Raw genomic sequence first — 17436 nt, 5'->3', positions numbered from 1 at the left:
ACATTCGTTTCGTCAAGTGGATCTTTTTATTTAGGGATTTATTAAGACTAGGTATCTCTATAATAAATTTATGTTGAAAAACGTGAGTACAATTCAAGATTGATATCAGGTTTTTCTCAAAATATATTAGGCATCTACTGTAAAGGTAAGTTAATAAGATTATTTCAAAGTCTACAACGTAAGCAACAAATATATCAACTGCAAATAAAACATTTTATCGCGTCTCACTCGAGGACTTTTAGCACAGTTTCAAATATTTACGAACGCATGGTCTACCGCTATAATGTGTAATTTAATTTTTAAATAATTTAAGAGAATACAAATTGTCTTGGTGTTTTGGTGACCTGTCTTATATTGATTATAAAAATGTAACAGTAACAGTAATACATACACATAGGTAGAATCCAATCGATTAGTGAAGGGACATTTGGCGGGGGAAACTTGCGCGGTCTAAATATCGAACCAATAGCAACCACTCTCATTTACTAATAAATGGACCTGGTCGAACCACAGAACCGTCGAACGAAATAGCGTTGCTGCGCATCTCCACCTAATGTCCCTTCACTAATCGACTGGATTCTAAATACGTGACTTCCATAGCAAAATCACAAATTGACACCAATCCCAGCGCCATCTTTGAAGTTGCAGCCTACACATACAAAAAGCAGTAAACCAAAAGCTTTTTAATTCAGTTTTTCTGCGATATCTCTATCTTGTTTGGTTCAAAAATTTGGAGAAGGGGGGAGACTATTTACATCCTCACTGTATTATGAAATGCTTCACAATTTATTCATTTTGTTCGTGAAATATCACTAAAGTGTGAACCACATTTTTGTATAATATATATAATTTTAATAAAAATCTTGAATTGAAGACAATTACCAGATCAGTTAATCGCACAAGACAACAACTCTACAATCACAAAATATTTCCTTGAACTTATTACTAGACACTGTAGAACACTTATTTAAATTTAAAAATAATCCATTTCATTTTCACAAAATTTCGAACAACATAAAATATGTATTGTAACATCTCTTGGTAACTAGTGGCTATAAAAGGTTGCGTATGTTGATAATGTAAATGTTGGTCATTCTGAGGACAATTCCGTGTTTGACAATACACATGGGCGTACGCGCTTAAAAGGAGGGCGTGAAAAATGTGAATTCATTGAATCAACTGAAAAAAAAAATGTATATTTTAACAAACATTATAATAAAAGTAAGCGATTAGATTCAAATTTGCTATGGCATGTTCAATCACTTGTTGCATTCTTGTCGAGTTTCTAAAAGGCATTCACATTCTTTTGGCCTAATGGGAGGCCATGGAAATTTTGCATTTAATTTGGTAGTAAAGCTGTCTGTTGAATTAGGTTATGTTTTTCTAAGTTTGAGGTTAAAAAAAGCGTCAATTTCTAGTGCATTGTTGTAAGTTTTATACTACATAGTTTGCAAGAGAAGGATACTCAGACATCGCGGGAAATTCAGCAACATGTTATGTTAATTTTGATAGATCCGCGTGTCAGACACTTAGGGACAGAAACATTGGTCAAACTTGTTCTATGGGTCCAACGTTAAAAAAATAAACCATGGTCTCCCATTATGCCAAAACAACGTGAACGGTGTTTAAACTCTACAACAGGACAAAAAAAATCAAGAGGAGTCAAGTGAGGTGACGGCTTGGCCACAATCCCACACTTATCACTCAACCTGAGAAGAACTCCTCTAAATAATAATAATTTTTTGTGTCGTATGAGCAGTAGGTAGATCTTGTTGGAAATGTTCGTTTCTTAGTTTCACGGCATCCAGTTGATTCGAGAAGGAGTCTTTGGTATCTTTGAGTTTTTTGAAAAGAGATTGGACAAAAAATTTACCTTTGGAATATTGCAACCTAAACAAATGGTAACATGGTGGGAATCACATGTATAGTGACCAAATTCTATAATTTTGAGAGTTAAAACGAAACCAAAAAGGTGAAACCAAGTCTCAAAATGTACCTAATGTTTTGTACGCCTTGATTAGGTAAATTATTGTTGTACCAATGGCCAAATTGGATTCGTGGAAATAAATGAAGAGTTTTGGGGTTGTTGAATCAATGAATATCTATAAGGGTGTAAATGTAAATTGTTCTTTAGGATTTTTCTTGAGGATTCATACCTAGGAGAGTTCTAAATTAACGGAAATTAATTTTGGAGAAGCATGGAGAAAGGTTCATTGTTAATTCAGATCTCTCTATTTGTTGGGTTTTTTAACAGTTTTCACAACATCTGCTGCAACTACTATAGCACGTACAGTAAGTAGACTTGCCTATAGGTACACTGCCAATGTTTAAAATTGATTCAACAACTCTTCCACACCGCTGTGAGAAGACACGATACTCCACTTCTTCTTTTCGATACGAAGCAAGAAACTGATGGATGATGATATTCCGATTGTCGTGAATAGGTAACCCAGTAACTTTTTTTTTTAAATGAAATGAAATTTTCTGCATTCCAGTACTACGAGTAGTGTTGTAACCAAACGCACAAAAAGAAGAGTAAACCGATACAGATACGTTTTCTTTAATTCATTCGCAAATAGAAGACTTACTTAACGGTTCCATAATGTTACAATGTTTGTAAAAAATCTTCTCAATCTCTTATTAGTAAATTATGCTTCTGATGTCTGTTCTGAAACAACAACTATAACTGCACAACCCTATTTGTCCCGATTTTCTTCCTCACACATTTAAAATCTCCTTCAGGTGTCCTACCAAGATCCGTACTTGGTCTCCTTCTGTTGGTGCCACAGGTTTTGATTAAATTTCCCTCCTGGACATGTCAACGCGTTTTCTTTTTTCTTAAAACATTTCAAAAGGTTTTTGAGCAGGACATTTTGACTCAGTTTTAATTTCATACAAAACCTTAAAATACATTTTGTTGTATTTTCAAGAGCAAGGTCAATCAACGCCACACACAAAGCCTCCTCGCTCATCTCGTGACCTACCACCCAACTGAACTCGCTTGTTTACTTTTGACATATCTTTTCCTTGTTTATTGATTCACTTCGCGCAATGTTCAAAAATAATTTCTCTTCAGATAAGAGCGGTGTTTTTTCCCAAATCTCCCGATAACTCTATCTCCACAACAAATTAAATAATTTCATTACACAAATCAATCAAGCCGGACCTTCATTTTACGCATTAAAACGAATTCCTTATTTGGAAGAGAAAATATGTAAGGCGCTCGTTGCATCAACACTCTTGCTCTTGCCGTGACTCATGTTGTAACAGATTTGCAGATGGTAGAAAAATGCTGGCCACGATAGTCGCGCTATCGGCGGATGTGCTAAAAAGAAACGGACTCTTTGGCACCGCGAGGCACGTCTTCTGACTCATCTTCGGCAGAGTGTTGTGGCAGGATGGTGGACGCTTTTGGGGCTTTTTCCAGATCTGATTGATCCGGTGTGGCATTCGAGTGACCTCGTAACGCAAATAAATTTCGATTTGGCGGCGTTATAATGTTAATGTGTTGATTCGGTTGTTGTTGCGAAAGCCGTGCACATGTTGCATTCGTCGCCAATAAATAATTCATTAATAAGCATTTTTTCTTGCCTTCGTGCACTTTGCTAATTGCCTTCGTTTCTTCAATGAACGTTTTGTAACGCTGAACCGTAACGGTGCGCTTTTTATTTGGGAAAATGTTTATGTCGTTCTTTATTGCCATTTGTACTTGACTAGATACTGTTCGCAAACTGTAAAATGGAAACATTGGTATTGACATAAAAAAACGTTTTACACTATTTCCGTTTGTTGTGGTTTTGGAAAGGACATCCCGACCGGAAGACAAAATTTAAATTTGAACCAAATAAACTTCTCAAAACTCTACACGAGTGTAAGCTAATAAATTGCGTTCAAGTAGTTAATCGAACATGTATTACAAGAAAACTATCAAAGCTGCCGACTCTGGTGTTTGATCGATGCCGACATAATATTTATTGCTGTCTGATGAAATTTATGTGTTTCGTGATTATTTTTATTTGACCAAGTGACATATTAAATATGTTTGCAACTGATTTAGAATCACTCGACAATTTCTGAATTAACACCTATTTTTAAATATCGTAAGTAAGTACAACCGAATAAATAAAAAAAAACATAATATATAACCTATTTTAAATAATAGTATACTCCGTTTCTGAGTTCGATGCCGGTAAGTCGTAAAACCGGGTTGTCATAAATCAATAATAATCACCGCTTAATACACGTACATGCAAATTTCTTTTGGCGGGAAAATACTTGCGCTCGGCTCACGTTAATAAATTGGCCATCCTTGTTCTAAAAGCTGTGTACGAGCGTAAGAGTGAGAAAACATGATGTTTGGAAGGTACCAAGTGAGCCATAGTAGGTACTTTAGGGTAGGAAATCCAAAAAGTTGAATTGTAACATCTTAATACCAGGAGAATGGCCTAGGCTGCTTATACAGGGTCTCTCAGAACTGGAGGACCAAAATAATACGGTGAATTCATCATCTTCTGGGAATAATAGGAAAAATGTTCAAAAAAATCTATCTTAAATAGTGATTAGGAAAGAAGCAATTTAAACTAACCAATCCTGTTGTTGATGTTAAGTTACCTATAAATTAGTTTTCCTGCTTTATTTGTAACTATGGATGCATTTCAAATGATGCATATGCATTGTTCAGTATCCGCATTGTTTGTGCAATGACGGACGTTTTTAGGTTATAGTATTTTTCAGGTTATAGTATCGGGCGTTCAAATGAAATCTTGGGCTAAGTAGGCGTTGGAAAAATTAAACCGTTCAGAACAGTGTAAAGTTTGAATTTCCCGCCGTTTGATACGAAAGACATTTGTTTATGTTTAATCGGGACATAATTGAACATGTTTGTTTTCAGCAAAGGGTGTCCTTAGATATTTGGTTCGAGAATAGGAATCGTTAAGTTATTCAATTTTTAATGTAAAACATTGCAAAGAGAGAAAAAAAGAAAGATTTTTTTGGCTTTAAATTTTAGGTTAGCTGTCAACATACTCCAATTAATCTACGCTTTAAAAAAGCACAACAATTGACGGTTTCCAACGCCTCCCCAGCCCAGGGTTTCATTTGAACGCGCGATATCTTTGCTGGATGTTCCCTATTGGGGAAACGAACTGCGTACTCCTGAGCAGCTACTGTGGCACTCTCATCACACTGTCCATATAAGACAAGCATATCAAAACATTCTGAAGAAGTAAACATTAAACGTTTTTAATGACTTTTGTAATTTTCAGAAATAATTTATTATGACATAATATTCAATTATTATGTCTTTGCAACAATCAAATTTGTTTCGATAGTTACTAATATCATTTTTTAAGGTAATTTTATACTCGTATCAATACGCGATTGGTCAATTAACAACGTTCTTATTTTAAAATCCAATGAGGATAGATTTTTTTAAATATTTTTCCTATTATTCCCAGAAGATGATGATTTCACCGTATTATTTTGGTCCGCCAGTTCTGATAGACCCTGTATGTAATTAGGTTTTAAAATGTTTTGGATGCACTGGAATCCGTCAACGCTTCGGTCATTTTATGGCTTAGCGGTATCGGGCTCAGAAACAGAGTATATTGCAATAATAAAATTTTACTAAATTTGGGGAATTTAATGATATCTGTTGGGCCATCCCAGCCAACGCCTGTCATTTTTAATGTCCTTGAAAGTACGTAAACTCGCATCTAAAATTTGAACCTGTTACTAAAAATGCCTCGCAAAGTGAGACATTTATTAAACTCTCAAATTAGTTGTTATTACTTGTTATTAACTTTATTAACATGCTGCGCTACTAATATCTCCACGTACTATGGCGGACAAAAAATTTCGTCCACAACTGTCATTCCACTCACGTATGCTCTAAAGCAGCCTTTAGGAACTAATAACCGCACTTCACATGTTGACATATTGTATCAATGTTCTTATGAGTGACAGTAATAAATTTCAAACTGTAATTTGCAAACGTCAGTCATGATGACAATAAAGGTTAAACTACACCCAATTTTTGTGAAATGACAGGAAAAGGGTGGACGAAATTTTTTGGCCGCAATAGTAACCTCAATTTTTAATAATGAGATTTTTCACTCTAGGTCAAAAGTGTACTGTCGCGACCAATAAATTTTGGTCGTCAAGGTCATTCTTTGACGCAATCGAAAATGCTCCATTGTAAAACAGTCGTAAATATCATAATCTATCATCATGTTGTATGACATTAATTGTCATTTTTTTCTCATTTTTTTGACCAAATTTTAAAATGAAATTGAGGACCAAAATGTTTTGCTCGGGACAGTACAATGTTGCCAGCTCTATTTTGGGTGTAAATTGCGGTGTTGTGTTTCTTTGATACAAAAACAGACTATATGTTCCGTGGAATATATCAACAATCAACAAATTTTGAGGAAAAGCTTATCATTTTAAGGTTAGACGCGGGGACCAGTCGCTCGGGCTCGTGTCATTACTGTAATTTGTCAACGGCTAGTAACTTTTCTGGCGAAAAAGTTAAAGGTTAAATGTGTAGAGTATATTTTACTTGCTAGATACTTGTAAAAACGTTTGTTTTTTTTTTACTGTAAATGTAGATTTGGTCAATCTAAACAACTACTTATCTTTTCTTATCAAATCATTATTTTTGAAAAGTAGTTACATACATAGTTACACATGTATTTATTATCTTATGGAGAAAGTTAGAAATTTGGGCTGTTGAATTTTTATCTACAGTCCATTCCATTTAAGAATGCAGTAGATGTCGCTTCGAATGGAGAACGTTTCGCACTGGCAAACGCGGCAAATTTGAAAACATCCATTCCAAGCAAAATTAACAAAAAAAGTTATAAAGGAACTTACGGTAGTGGTATTCTAATAACAAAAGTGTACTTTAATGATGCGTTTGATACAAAAACTCGATAACTTGGACACTAATAACCAAAAAATCGATCAAATATCAAAATTTGACAGTGGTTATCAAAAATCGAACATTGCCTTGATGTAAACTTTTCCCTCATTTTGACCAATCAACGGCGGGAAAATAGTCCCTATGCTATTCTATACTGCATACTTAAATGGAATAGAATAAAAAAATGAAAAGTTAGGTCCATTATTTTATTTTACGTGTTAGAGCAATTTTTAATTTCTTGTTTTTTTTTCATAATACCGTATTGAATTTAATTTTCTCTAAAGGATATTCGTCCGTTTGACAAAATTAAATTGTCCTTTCAGTTGTGCCAACTTGTGTCATTCTCTGTTACTAAACAATTATTATAATAGGGAAATTTGTTGATTAAACAAGGTAAGTCAACAGATGGTGGATCTTTGATATTTAAACACGCCAGCCCCAAGGGGAGAATTTGTCGTTTTTGCAAATAACATGAGGTAGAGAATGTCAGCATAAGTTACGAAAAAATACATTTTTATTTGCATACTTATTAATCAGTAACTACCTACCGGGTGGTCAACAATAACTCAGCTTGTTGGCAATGATACAAGTGAAAAATTTCGGTGTTTTTTTTGTCTCGTAATTGACACTGGCCGGATGTTTTAACTTGACACTTTAAAAATTTAGGTTATGTCGGTTATGTTTAATATGCTTTATCTATGAATATGCTATTACTAAAATGAACCTTTAATGGTAAATTTCAAAAATGCCTGTCAACACTGTCTAAGCTGACAACTGGAAACGCGTTTAGATTACAGTGTTACCAAACTCATTCAAATTTTCATTGTTACCAACAGATTCGCTCATTCTTGATAACCCGGTACATATTTTCTTATTGACCACAATAGCCAAAATTTTTGTTCTTCCTCTCTTCTTTTGTATTTCATCTCTTTTATCTGTTATGTAATAAATGTCTTTCCTTTCATTGAAATCTTTGATTTTTCAGGAAGGTTAGATTCTTTATTTTGAAATTGTATTTTTATCTTTTTAATTCGTAATTTATATCTTTATAATTGTTTATACATGCAGCTGCACCAAATCTGACTTTACCCTCTTTAGGAAAACTTTTTATCTTACATTTGAATTTTGAATTTTTTGTTTTCTTTGTAAATCTCATTCATACTTTGAGAACTTAAATAGGAAAAATATAAATAGGTCTAATCAACAGTTGCAGTTTCTCAGACATTCATGTTTACAATCTCGAGATTGCTATCTTCAGTGACCGTCGCTTCGCGCCACCTCATCTTAACCATGTTCCAATAAGGATTGTTTCTTCAATTAACATACTGTAACGTTTACCATGTAAGGATGCGCTTTGTCTTGTTGAAACATAAAATTACTTATGTAAGGACTACACGTTTATAACGCAACAGTTGGTATTTGAGTTTCTAGAAATGTAGACTAAACGATCTGCTGTTAAGACAAATTAGGAACTTAATTGATTGAGATTGAGATTGGGAAAATCGAATAAATTATCTTTGATCTCGCTGTCACAATATCTAATTTAAATACACACTGGAACCTTATTTTAAATTTTCCTTTTTTTTGTTTGTCATATTTAATAGAAACTTCAACTTCACTTTCACTGATATTTTCCTTTGAGAAATCAACTTCTTATCTAATCGATTTATTAATAAAGTTTTAAAGGGCAGATAAACATTACATTTCTGTTTATAACAAATTATTTTAGCAGAGTTGCGATTAAATAAAATACCTACGTTACAAGACCTTGAAAAACACCTTTTTTCATTAAAAACAATTAAAACGCAAAATTTTAGACAACTTTTCAAATATTTTGCTGTATCGCCACCCTGACAGTAGTTACGATTAATTTTTTTGGGCTCATGGTTGGTTCTAAACATAAAAAAAAAATGCAACATGACGAACCAAAATTTTCCCAAGTTTAGTAAAATTAACGACAGGTCTACTCTCTACTATGTTTGGGGCGATGAAGCGTCCCTCTTGCAGGAAGTGAATAAAAGGGATGAAACCCTTTATCTGTCGCCATCACCTGCTATCCTAAAGGGGAGTGCCGAACATAAAGGGGTAGCGATGTTTATCTTGTGGGCAGTAAAAACTAATGGAATCATTCACGCTTGGGGGTAACTAAAGTGCAATGGTCTAGACTCAGCGTCCACAACGAACGTAATAAACAATAAAACATATTTTAATTGTTTCCGTTAATTAAATCGAAATGAATTTGTGACATTAATTTACATTAATCAGATCGAAACGAATTCGTGTCGATAATTTACTTATTATTACGTGTTATGACGCATTTGCCTTTACCGCTAAATTAGACGAATTAATTAATTCGATTGGTTTTCAAATTGTAAATTAACTGGTAAATTGAGCAAAATCGAACTTACCAAATAAATACAAAATTAAAATTTTGAGCGTTTCACAAAGTAAATTAGCAGAAAAATCAAATACTCTTACTTGGAACACTTTATTTGCGCTCTCTGACTTACACACTGTGACCTAATTGTATAATAAAAAATGTGTTTATTTTTCTATTTGTTTAAGCCACAGGAACCTTTTTTGTACAAGTTGCTGTCATAAATTTACAAATGCCAGTGACTCATTTTATTTATAACGTACGTTACAATGTACCTAATAAAAATGTATCGCTGTCTTTCTGAAAAGTAAAAATATAAACAAGTTGTTATTATTCCCAGAAAAATGTTGAGCTCTGGAAAAAATACGTTTCGGTTTTGAAAATGTTCGCAAATTATTCGCGACGAAATAGATTCAACAAGGACGAAGCTCGTGCAAGATTATGTACCGATCATTTAATAACGAGATAATAACCGAGTAATTAATTGACTATTGTTCGCACCGGCGAAGCCCTCTCGAACATTTTCTGGTTACGCCCCTGCGCATGAAGACAATCACAATTGACAGCAATTTGACAATAACTGTCATTTTCAAATTTTTTACACACATCAAACACTTTGCTTGGGTAAAACGCACAATGTTTAAATAAAACACGCTTCAAGATGCAAATTTCACTTTACACACATTAAATTTAAATGATGATGATTAATCCGAGTTTATGATCGTTCACAATGGGTTGAACGTCCACGATGACGTCACCGGTTTACCTCACCGTTCGCCAGTCGTTTTCCTGGTTTTCACTTTTGGAACCCCAAACCACCCGAACTGGTCAATAATGATCGAAACTAATAAGCCGGTTTGTTAGAATCGACCGTTTTTTCGCGGTCGCGTTTAGGTTGGTAACACTTTTGGAAATTTGAAGACGGTGGCGCCATGAATTGAACTTTTTCAAATCAGAATCTAATGGTTAATGTACGGTTGGCTTCAAAAAAAAACGGGAACTGTCAGAAAAAGTTCCGTCAGATTTTATTAAATTTTTATAGTTTGAAACAGCTTTTTAGAATTTAGATTAAAAAACTGCACTTATGTGTCAGAAATACAGGAAATACTACTGTCAAACAGACACAAATTGACATAAATTGACAAATTAAATTTCCAATTCACATTAGGTCAAATTTCAGTTCCCGTTTTTTTTGAAGCCAAGTGTAGATTAAGTACATCAACCTTTTACTGTTAACTCAAGGTTCTTGAGGGTTTATTAAAACTGGAATAAATTTGTAATGCTTTGTTTTAATAAAAAATAACTGGAGGAAAATGTTTAGAAAGAAAACGTTCTGGAGCGTCTGGGAGCATTGGTAATGAATGACCAATAACATGTTTTCACTCCCAATTTGTTGTTGCTGGATGGCTAAGCACTGTGTACTGTCTGTGATTATTATGTAATAAATGTGTAATTTATCTTAAAAGTTATTCATGTAATTTTAGTCAGGTTCAAGTACTTAAACGAACACAACTGATTATGATGGTGATAAACATGTTAATTCTAATCAAGTTGTCAGCAAATGCAAAAACAGGATGGAATCATAAATGTAAAGGTAAAACGTATTTTATGTGATTGAAGGTTACGGAGATTTCGTCACATGTCCTTTGCGTATATATTTTGCTTAATCCGAGGCAAAAATCTAAAGCACAATAAATTTTCGTTGTATAGTCATTTTAATTCATCGTATTATCACAAATGAACATTTTTCCCAGCTTGATTATGCCTAGTGCAATAAACTGTCAAAAATTCATTAAACTGTCAAGGATGTTTTCAAAATTGTTCAAAATCATTTCATTAATTGAGTAATTTTGTTCCAAAATAACTTATGTTTCAGTTCATGAATAAACTTTGACAAAGAGGACATAATTACAATTAATATAACATGTTACAGGTTACTCCCGTTTTACACTGGAGGACTTTCTATTATGTCAAAGAATGACATTGAATACCAAAATTGATTGTGCATCATTACTTTCGAATACGTATTTGCAAATAACAAGGAATATGTATAAGGAATGAAACAAGATGGTGATTAATAATTATTATTATCAATGTATCGCTAGATTATTTCTACAGGAAAAGTATTTGCATCGACTTTATCCTGAGTTACCGATGAGGATATCACAAATCAAATATTTTTGTAATAACATAACAATTTGTGTAGACAATATCCATAGTCAAACAAAATCTTCACAGTGTCAATGCATTGACTGGTTAGTTAAATTTGATTCATATATAGTGGTGACCATAAAAATACTAACGAACGTAATCTGCGGTTTAACGTTCTTAGAACGTAAAATCAAGGAGCTGATTTCATTGATGTTACAAATGAATTCATGCATATTCATATAAAAGATAGGGAACAAACTTTAAAAAATGATTAGTTTAAAAAAAGGCACAGTGAAGACTTGAAGAGCAATAAACTGTGGTCGTCAATGTTATTTTAAAATTATGTGGCATTGTGAATTAAAATTTTTCTCTGACTGATTATATCCAATGTCAATCGAAATGTCCACAATACATTGCATTGCCAAGCATTTTTTTAAATTGTCCAAAATCATAGTTCCAATATCACGTTTTAATAAATTAAGAATCATTTCAAAAATTAAATAATTCTGGTTCAATATAACTTTATTCTTCATTTCATTAAAAATATTTGACATTGACACAGAGAATAATGACATACACCATGTTATATGTTATGAGTTATGACCGTTTCACACTAGAGCATTTTTCACTGTGTCAAAGAATGACATTGACGACCAAAATTTATTGCTCTGTACTAACAACAAAGTAGATATTTTATGCTTGTCAAATTATAACTTAACCACTGAGTATTTAATGTAGTCTAGATCAAATTATTCGCATAAAGTCTCTCAATCACATTCCAATGGTCATTAATTTCCTTCTGATTTTGATTCTCATTATTAAATAAACCATGGACATCCTAACTTATTTTCTGTTGGATTAAATCAAGAGAGGGTAAAGGCAATAGGGAGAGCAACCATGACCAGTGAAGTATTTGAAGATATTGGTTTAGAGTAATATTGAATTTTTGAAAATTATACGTATAACATATATTTTTTCACTGATTAAATGAGTTGGTGAATCACAAAGATTCCTGCTTTATGAAGTACTTACAATTCAACTTTCTGTTCCGACCAATTTTCCGTCAGATAAAATACTTCTTTGTACGGTATAAACTAAATGACCCAACGTTAAAATCTTTCTTGGTTATTTAAACGCACAAAAGCAGGTAAAGTGCGAATATTCGACACTTCATTGAACACTGTACGGTTGGCTTCAAAAAAAAACGGGAACTGTCAGAAAAAATTCTGTCAGATTTGATTAAATTTTTATAGTTTGAAACGGCCTTTTAGAATTTAGGTTAAAAAACTGCACTTATGTGTCAGAAATACTACTGTCAAACAGACAGAAATTGACATAAATTGACAAATTAAATTTTCAGTTCACATTAGGTCAAATTTCATTTCCCGTTTTTTTGAAGCCAACTGTATCATTTGAAAATATTAAAAATTTACAAAAGCACATATCAAATGATATTGTCATGGTTTTTATCATGATAAATAAGAAATATGTTACTTTAGTAGTACTAATATTTGTATGAGATATTTGACACAAAGTCAACAAGACAATGTGTTGGTGATTTTGAGTGAAATAAGTAATAAGGATCAATATGATAGTCGGAAGAGCAGGTCAAGATATTTATTGAAGGAATGTGAGTGAATGAATGTATTATTTGCTCATCCTGTAAATAAATTGTATGGCTCAAGTGTGAAATAAATATAAATGTAAACGTTAGAAATTGTTTGGTCATTTTTATGTGAACTGGATGGCTATTTGTTCGTTAATATTTATTTATTTGTAGATTTTGATCGTCTTTTTGACAGCGTGCGAGTGTCGCCTTTGTGTTGGCACGTTGGCAGCAACTTCGAAATGTGTCTCCGCCATTCGCCATTGGTCGGCCGTGGCTCCGCATCAGTCGGTAAATTAGGCGCGGCAGGCAGCTCGACCGTTGTGATGGTTTAGCGATCGCTGTCATTCTCTCTGAGCAAACACGTTAACCGGTCGCGTTGCAAGTCCAGAGACCGCCAGCCCCAGTGCCACCGCCCCCAACCGATGTGCTGTTAGTGCGGATTTAGTGTCAGTGTTAGCAAGAGGGCGGCCGAAGCCATGGCGGACGCCGACAACAAGGACCGCTACGATCCCGAGCTGAAGTACCTATGCGTCGACAGGAACAACTTCAACGACCCGGCCACCCAGGCCGAGTGGACCCAGAAGCGGCTCGTGTGGGTGCCCCACGAGTCGCAGGGCTTCGTCGCCGCCAGCATCAAGGGCGAGCGCGGCGACGAGGTCGAAGTCGAGCTCCAGGAGACGGGCAAGAGGACCACCGTCGCCAAAGATGACATCCAGAAGATGAACCCGCCCAAGTTCGACAAGGTCGAGGACATGGCGGAGCTCACCTGCCTCAACGAGGCCTGCGTCCTCCACAACCTCAAGGACAGATACTACTCGGGGCTCATTTATGTAAGTCACCCCAAGAATTCGTTACAACCGCCGCTCGCACCCATCGACCTTGGGACCATCCGCACTCTTTTTACTCGACTCCCGGAGACTTTATGTGGGAGGCACTCCACACGTAATACCCTCGATAACTGGTTATTTCTGTGGTCTTCCGCTCGGCTCTTTGCCGCAAATACTCACTCTCCAAAAACAACAATCAATTCCACTCGGTTTATTTTTAAATTAAACTCATCTCGACCGCCGCTATTGATACCGACATAATCGACCGATTGCTCATTTCATACTCTCCCAACAAGAAACCGTCAGACACCATTCCTAGACTTTTAGTCAGCACCTTAGACTTTGCAAACCTGTGTAATTAAAAATACCACGATTTTACTACTCTCGAATTCGTCCGAAACTTTCAGGTTATGTGAGCAAATGTCAAATGAATTGCATTTTTGATAAGGCCCATCTGTTATGCGTTTCGCTGATATTGCAGCGACACCGACACCAACGTTGTTGCAATTTATCGATTTTTCTCCCAAACGGCTACAACAATTTTTCAACAACAGTCCGACCAACCTGAAAATTGACAAACAAATTGTTGTCAGGGTGCCAGTTTTATTTCGATTTGACAGCATGTGTTCAATTAGGGGAAAGCAGAGCAAGTGTGCGACGGGACAGTTTTGTCTCTGTTTCAGATTTTTACGACTGAGACTGTAAAATCTATTTTTTACGTCTTTGTTTACTTAAAATTACGGCGGGGCTTCAGAGATCCAGTTTTTTGGGTTGGAAGCGGTTCCAACAATTTATACAATAATCCATTCTCATCGGTATTTTTATTTCGGAATGGCCAATACTGCATAAACACAATATTAAAGTACCGTACCAGCACCAGCGGAAGTAATTAAAAAACAGCGATATTGATATGGGGTCAGGTTGGCATTACCGCGTTATTGATTACCAACATTTGCATACTAATATGTTTCGATTGTTCCATTTTTTGCATAATCTCGATTTGATGAGCTTCAGTCAGATTCGCACCACAAGAAAGTGAAACCTAACCTCATTTCTAGTAGTAGGTGTCGCACGTGGTGACTAGCAACGCCTACCATGCTTTGTTTTTTTGTCACGGTATTAGCAAAAAATAAATAAATAATGCCACAGATCTCATTTTGTGGGGACCACAGTACTTGTCTAGTTTTAATGAAGCGTTTAACTTCCAGGTTTAAATTGTTCTGATTGTTATCAAAATTCCTGGTAAAGTGGATGGTATTTCAATTTGAAAGAGGTATTAACGTAGAAGAAAAAACACAATTTTGGAATATTTGACGTTAGTATTGTAGAATGAGCTTTTCGAAGTTCATCACAAGTACTTACATCAAATCGAGAATCATATTTTCTCGGAATCTCCAAATTTGTGGTTTTTCCAATGTTTGGATTTGTATGAATTTTAAAAAATAATAATGACTCAAGACAAATTGTTATGACAAATTTTGTAAGCGGGACAATAAATTCCAATCAAATAGAAAGGAAAATTTTAAGTTTTTTGATTGTGAAAAATAATGAAAACAGTAAAAAGAGGAAAAACAAAAATTTTAATGAGAATATAATTCGTGTGTCACGTGATCGCTTTTCAACTATTTTAATAGCCTGAAGTAAGGTGGTGAGAGGATATTACAATGACAATATAAAATAAAAGAATCGATCATCCTGTTTTGGTTCTTTTCCTCAAATTGCACGAATATGACTCGTGAAACCCGAGCAGCACGGTTGCACTCGTTGATACTATCGATAATAATCATACCACTTGTTATGTTATCGCTGATGATAGTAATAATACATAACTCGACTGATAAAAATTTCCAAATTCGTGTTTTCCAGTTTGGTTTTGTAGGAGTTTTTAAAAATATGTAATAACGGATCAAGACAAATTGTTATCACAAATTCAATTTCTTCTCGTATTGAATAAATTCATGTTCTTACAGTTTTTGATAAACTACATAATATTTCGTTACTGTGGAACAGAAATTGATAATGATAATACATAATATTATGAATAGTAAAAAGATGATGCAGAGGATTTTAAAAAGGTGATTCTATTTCTGATTTTTTGCTTAGTTTCAGCATAATTCTAATAGATAATGCTAAAACGATTTTTAAAAGAACAGTTTTGAGTGGGAACTGTGCAAAAAATGTCTGAAAGGATATCAATGTGAGTATAAAAACAAGATTGTTGCATTTAAAAGAGGAGAAATAGCAGTTTTCATGGTCAAGATCCTAGTGAATGAAGAAATGCGAAGTGTTAATTAACAAAGAATAAGTAGTAATTTATGATTCACGTGAAGCAACGGTTTACTAAAGTATCAAATTAAAAATAAACAGAACTGGAATTATTTGCAGTACTACACATTTAATTTCTTGTATCTACCACATTCGAGAAAAAAAATTGCTGGAAAATTTAAGACTCGAGCAACATTGTTTGTCTTTGCTTAGTCACTCTTGGATGTGTGAATTCTTGCTTGTTGCAGGGCTGTCAACTGTTCCACATAAAAACACTTTTCAAGAAACTGTAGTTTTACGGGTGCAGCTTTGCAACAAGAACACTTACATCGTGTTAACATTTGCACGTTCCATATTACACTCGTATCTTCGACCGACATCGGCTGTTTATTTATTTACTGCAGAGGAGCGTACACCACTGTCCATATTTAGACGTTGACGTCACACGGAAAATTGCAAAAATTTCCTGTGTCGATTATTAAACATCATCTCGAAATAGGAATTTTATTTTGCAGCAACAAATCCGCAACACACAGGAACTGTTTGTGTTAATAAACTTTGAAATTCTCTGACAAAGCGAGCCAGTCATTGCGCTTCCAGGTAAACGCCACGATAAGTATACACGGTGTGGTTTTTCCTTTCCTGCGATAAGACGGTCTTATCCACCGTCGATGAAATTATTTGTACACCGTGACGTTCGTTTGACGTCGCGTTTTTTTCGATTACCAAAATCGTCCTCGGGTGTTTTGGCGATTGGGTTTCGTTGCTAATCGTAATCGTCGATCAGATGTCGATTTGTGTACGCGGAATCGGAGGACAAGCAGATTAGACATGTTGAGTTGCGTGGAGTTTATTGGCGGGCCCGGCCCTGGCGAAACGCAAATTCGCCTCCCACACCCGTTACGATAATCATCTCCAGAGGCGGCCACCATTATCCTCGACGTCCATTCATCAAAAATAACCGTTTTCGTTGCATGTTTATGCCGAGATCTTTATTGAGAGAACTGTACGGGTATCAGTTTGGTCCGGGCTGTGTGGGTTTGCTTTTATGGATTAATTATCCAGACGACATTTTTTTTTAAACAGCTACTTCGAAGATTTGAATTAAAAAAAAGAAGTTACAGAACCCTGAATTTAAAAAAAATTAAGAGAATGAGTGAGAAAGTGGGCAAAAGAGTAATGAAGAATTTTGATAAACAAAAGTATCAGAAGAAAAAAGTGTCCTTCTAGGCGCATAATTTGTCTGAATTTGAAAATTAGGATTGCCCATTTTCCAATAGTTTTG

The 17436-nt window shown here is 34.7% G+C and overlaps 1 protein-coding gene across 4 annotated transcripts in view; it reads left to right on the top strand.

Annotated features, from left to right (window-relative positions):
* The first annotated feature begins 13333 nt into the window (after positions 1-13333).
* The window catches only part of zip (myosin heavy chain 10), a 29670-nt gene continuing 25567 nt past the window's right edge, over positions 13334-17436 (top strand). For 2 of the 4 annotated variants that reach the window (XM_069058834.1, XM_069058832.1), the window contains exon 1: positions 13336-13889. In XM_069058834.1, the coding sequence (XP_068914935.1) occupies positions 13536-13889 (354 nt within the window). In that variant the 5' untranslated portion in view covers positions 13336-13535. Of the gene's footprint in view, positions 13890-17436 lie in introns of all 4 variants that reach the window. The other 2 variants (XM_069058835.1, XM_069058833.1) reach the window with 2 other exon arrangements.

This window comes from Tenebrio molitor, chromosome 9 (assembly GCF_963966145.1).
Source record: "Tenebrio molitor chromosome 9, icTenMoli1.1, whole genome shotgun sequence".
NCBI lineage: Eukaryota > Metazoa > Arthropoda > Insecta > Coleoptera > Tenebrionidae > Tenebrio > Tenebrio molitor.
The sequence above is the reverse complement of the archived record's forward strand: the minus strand, read 5'-3'. Positions and strand labels throughout refer to the sequence as shown.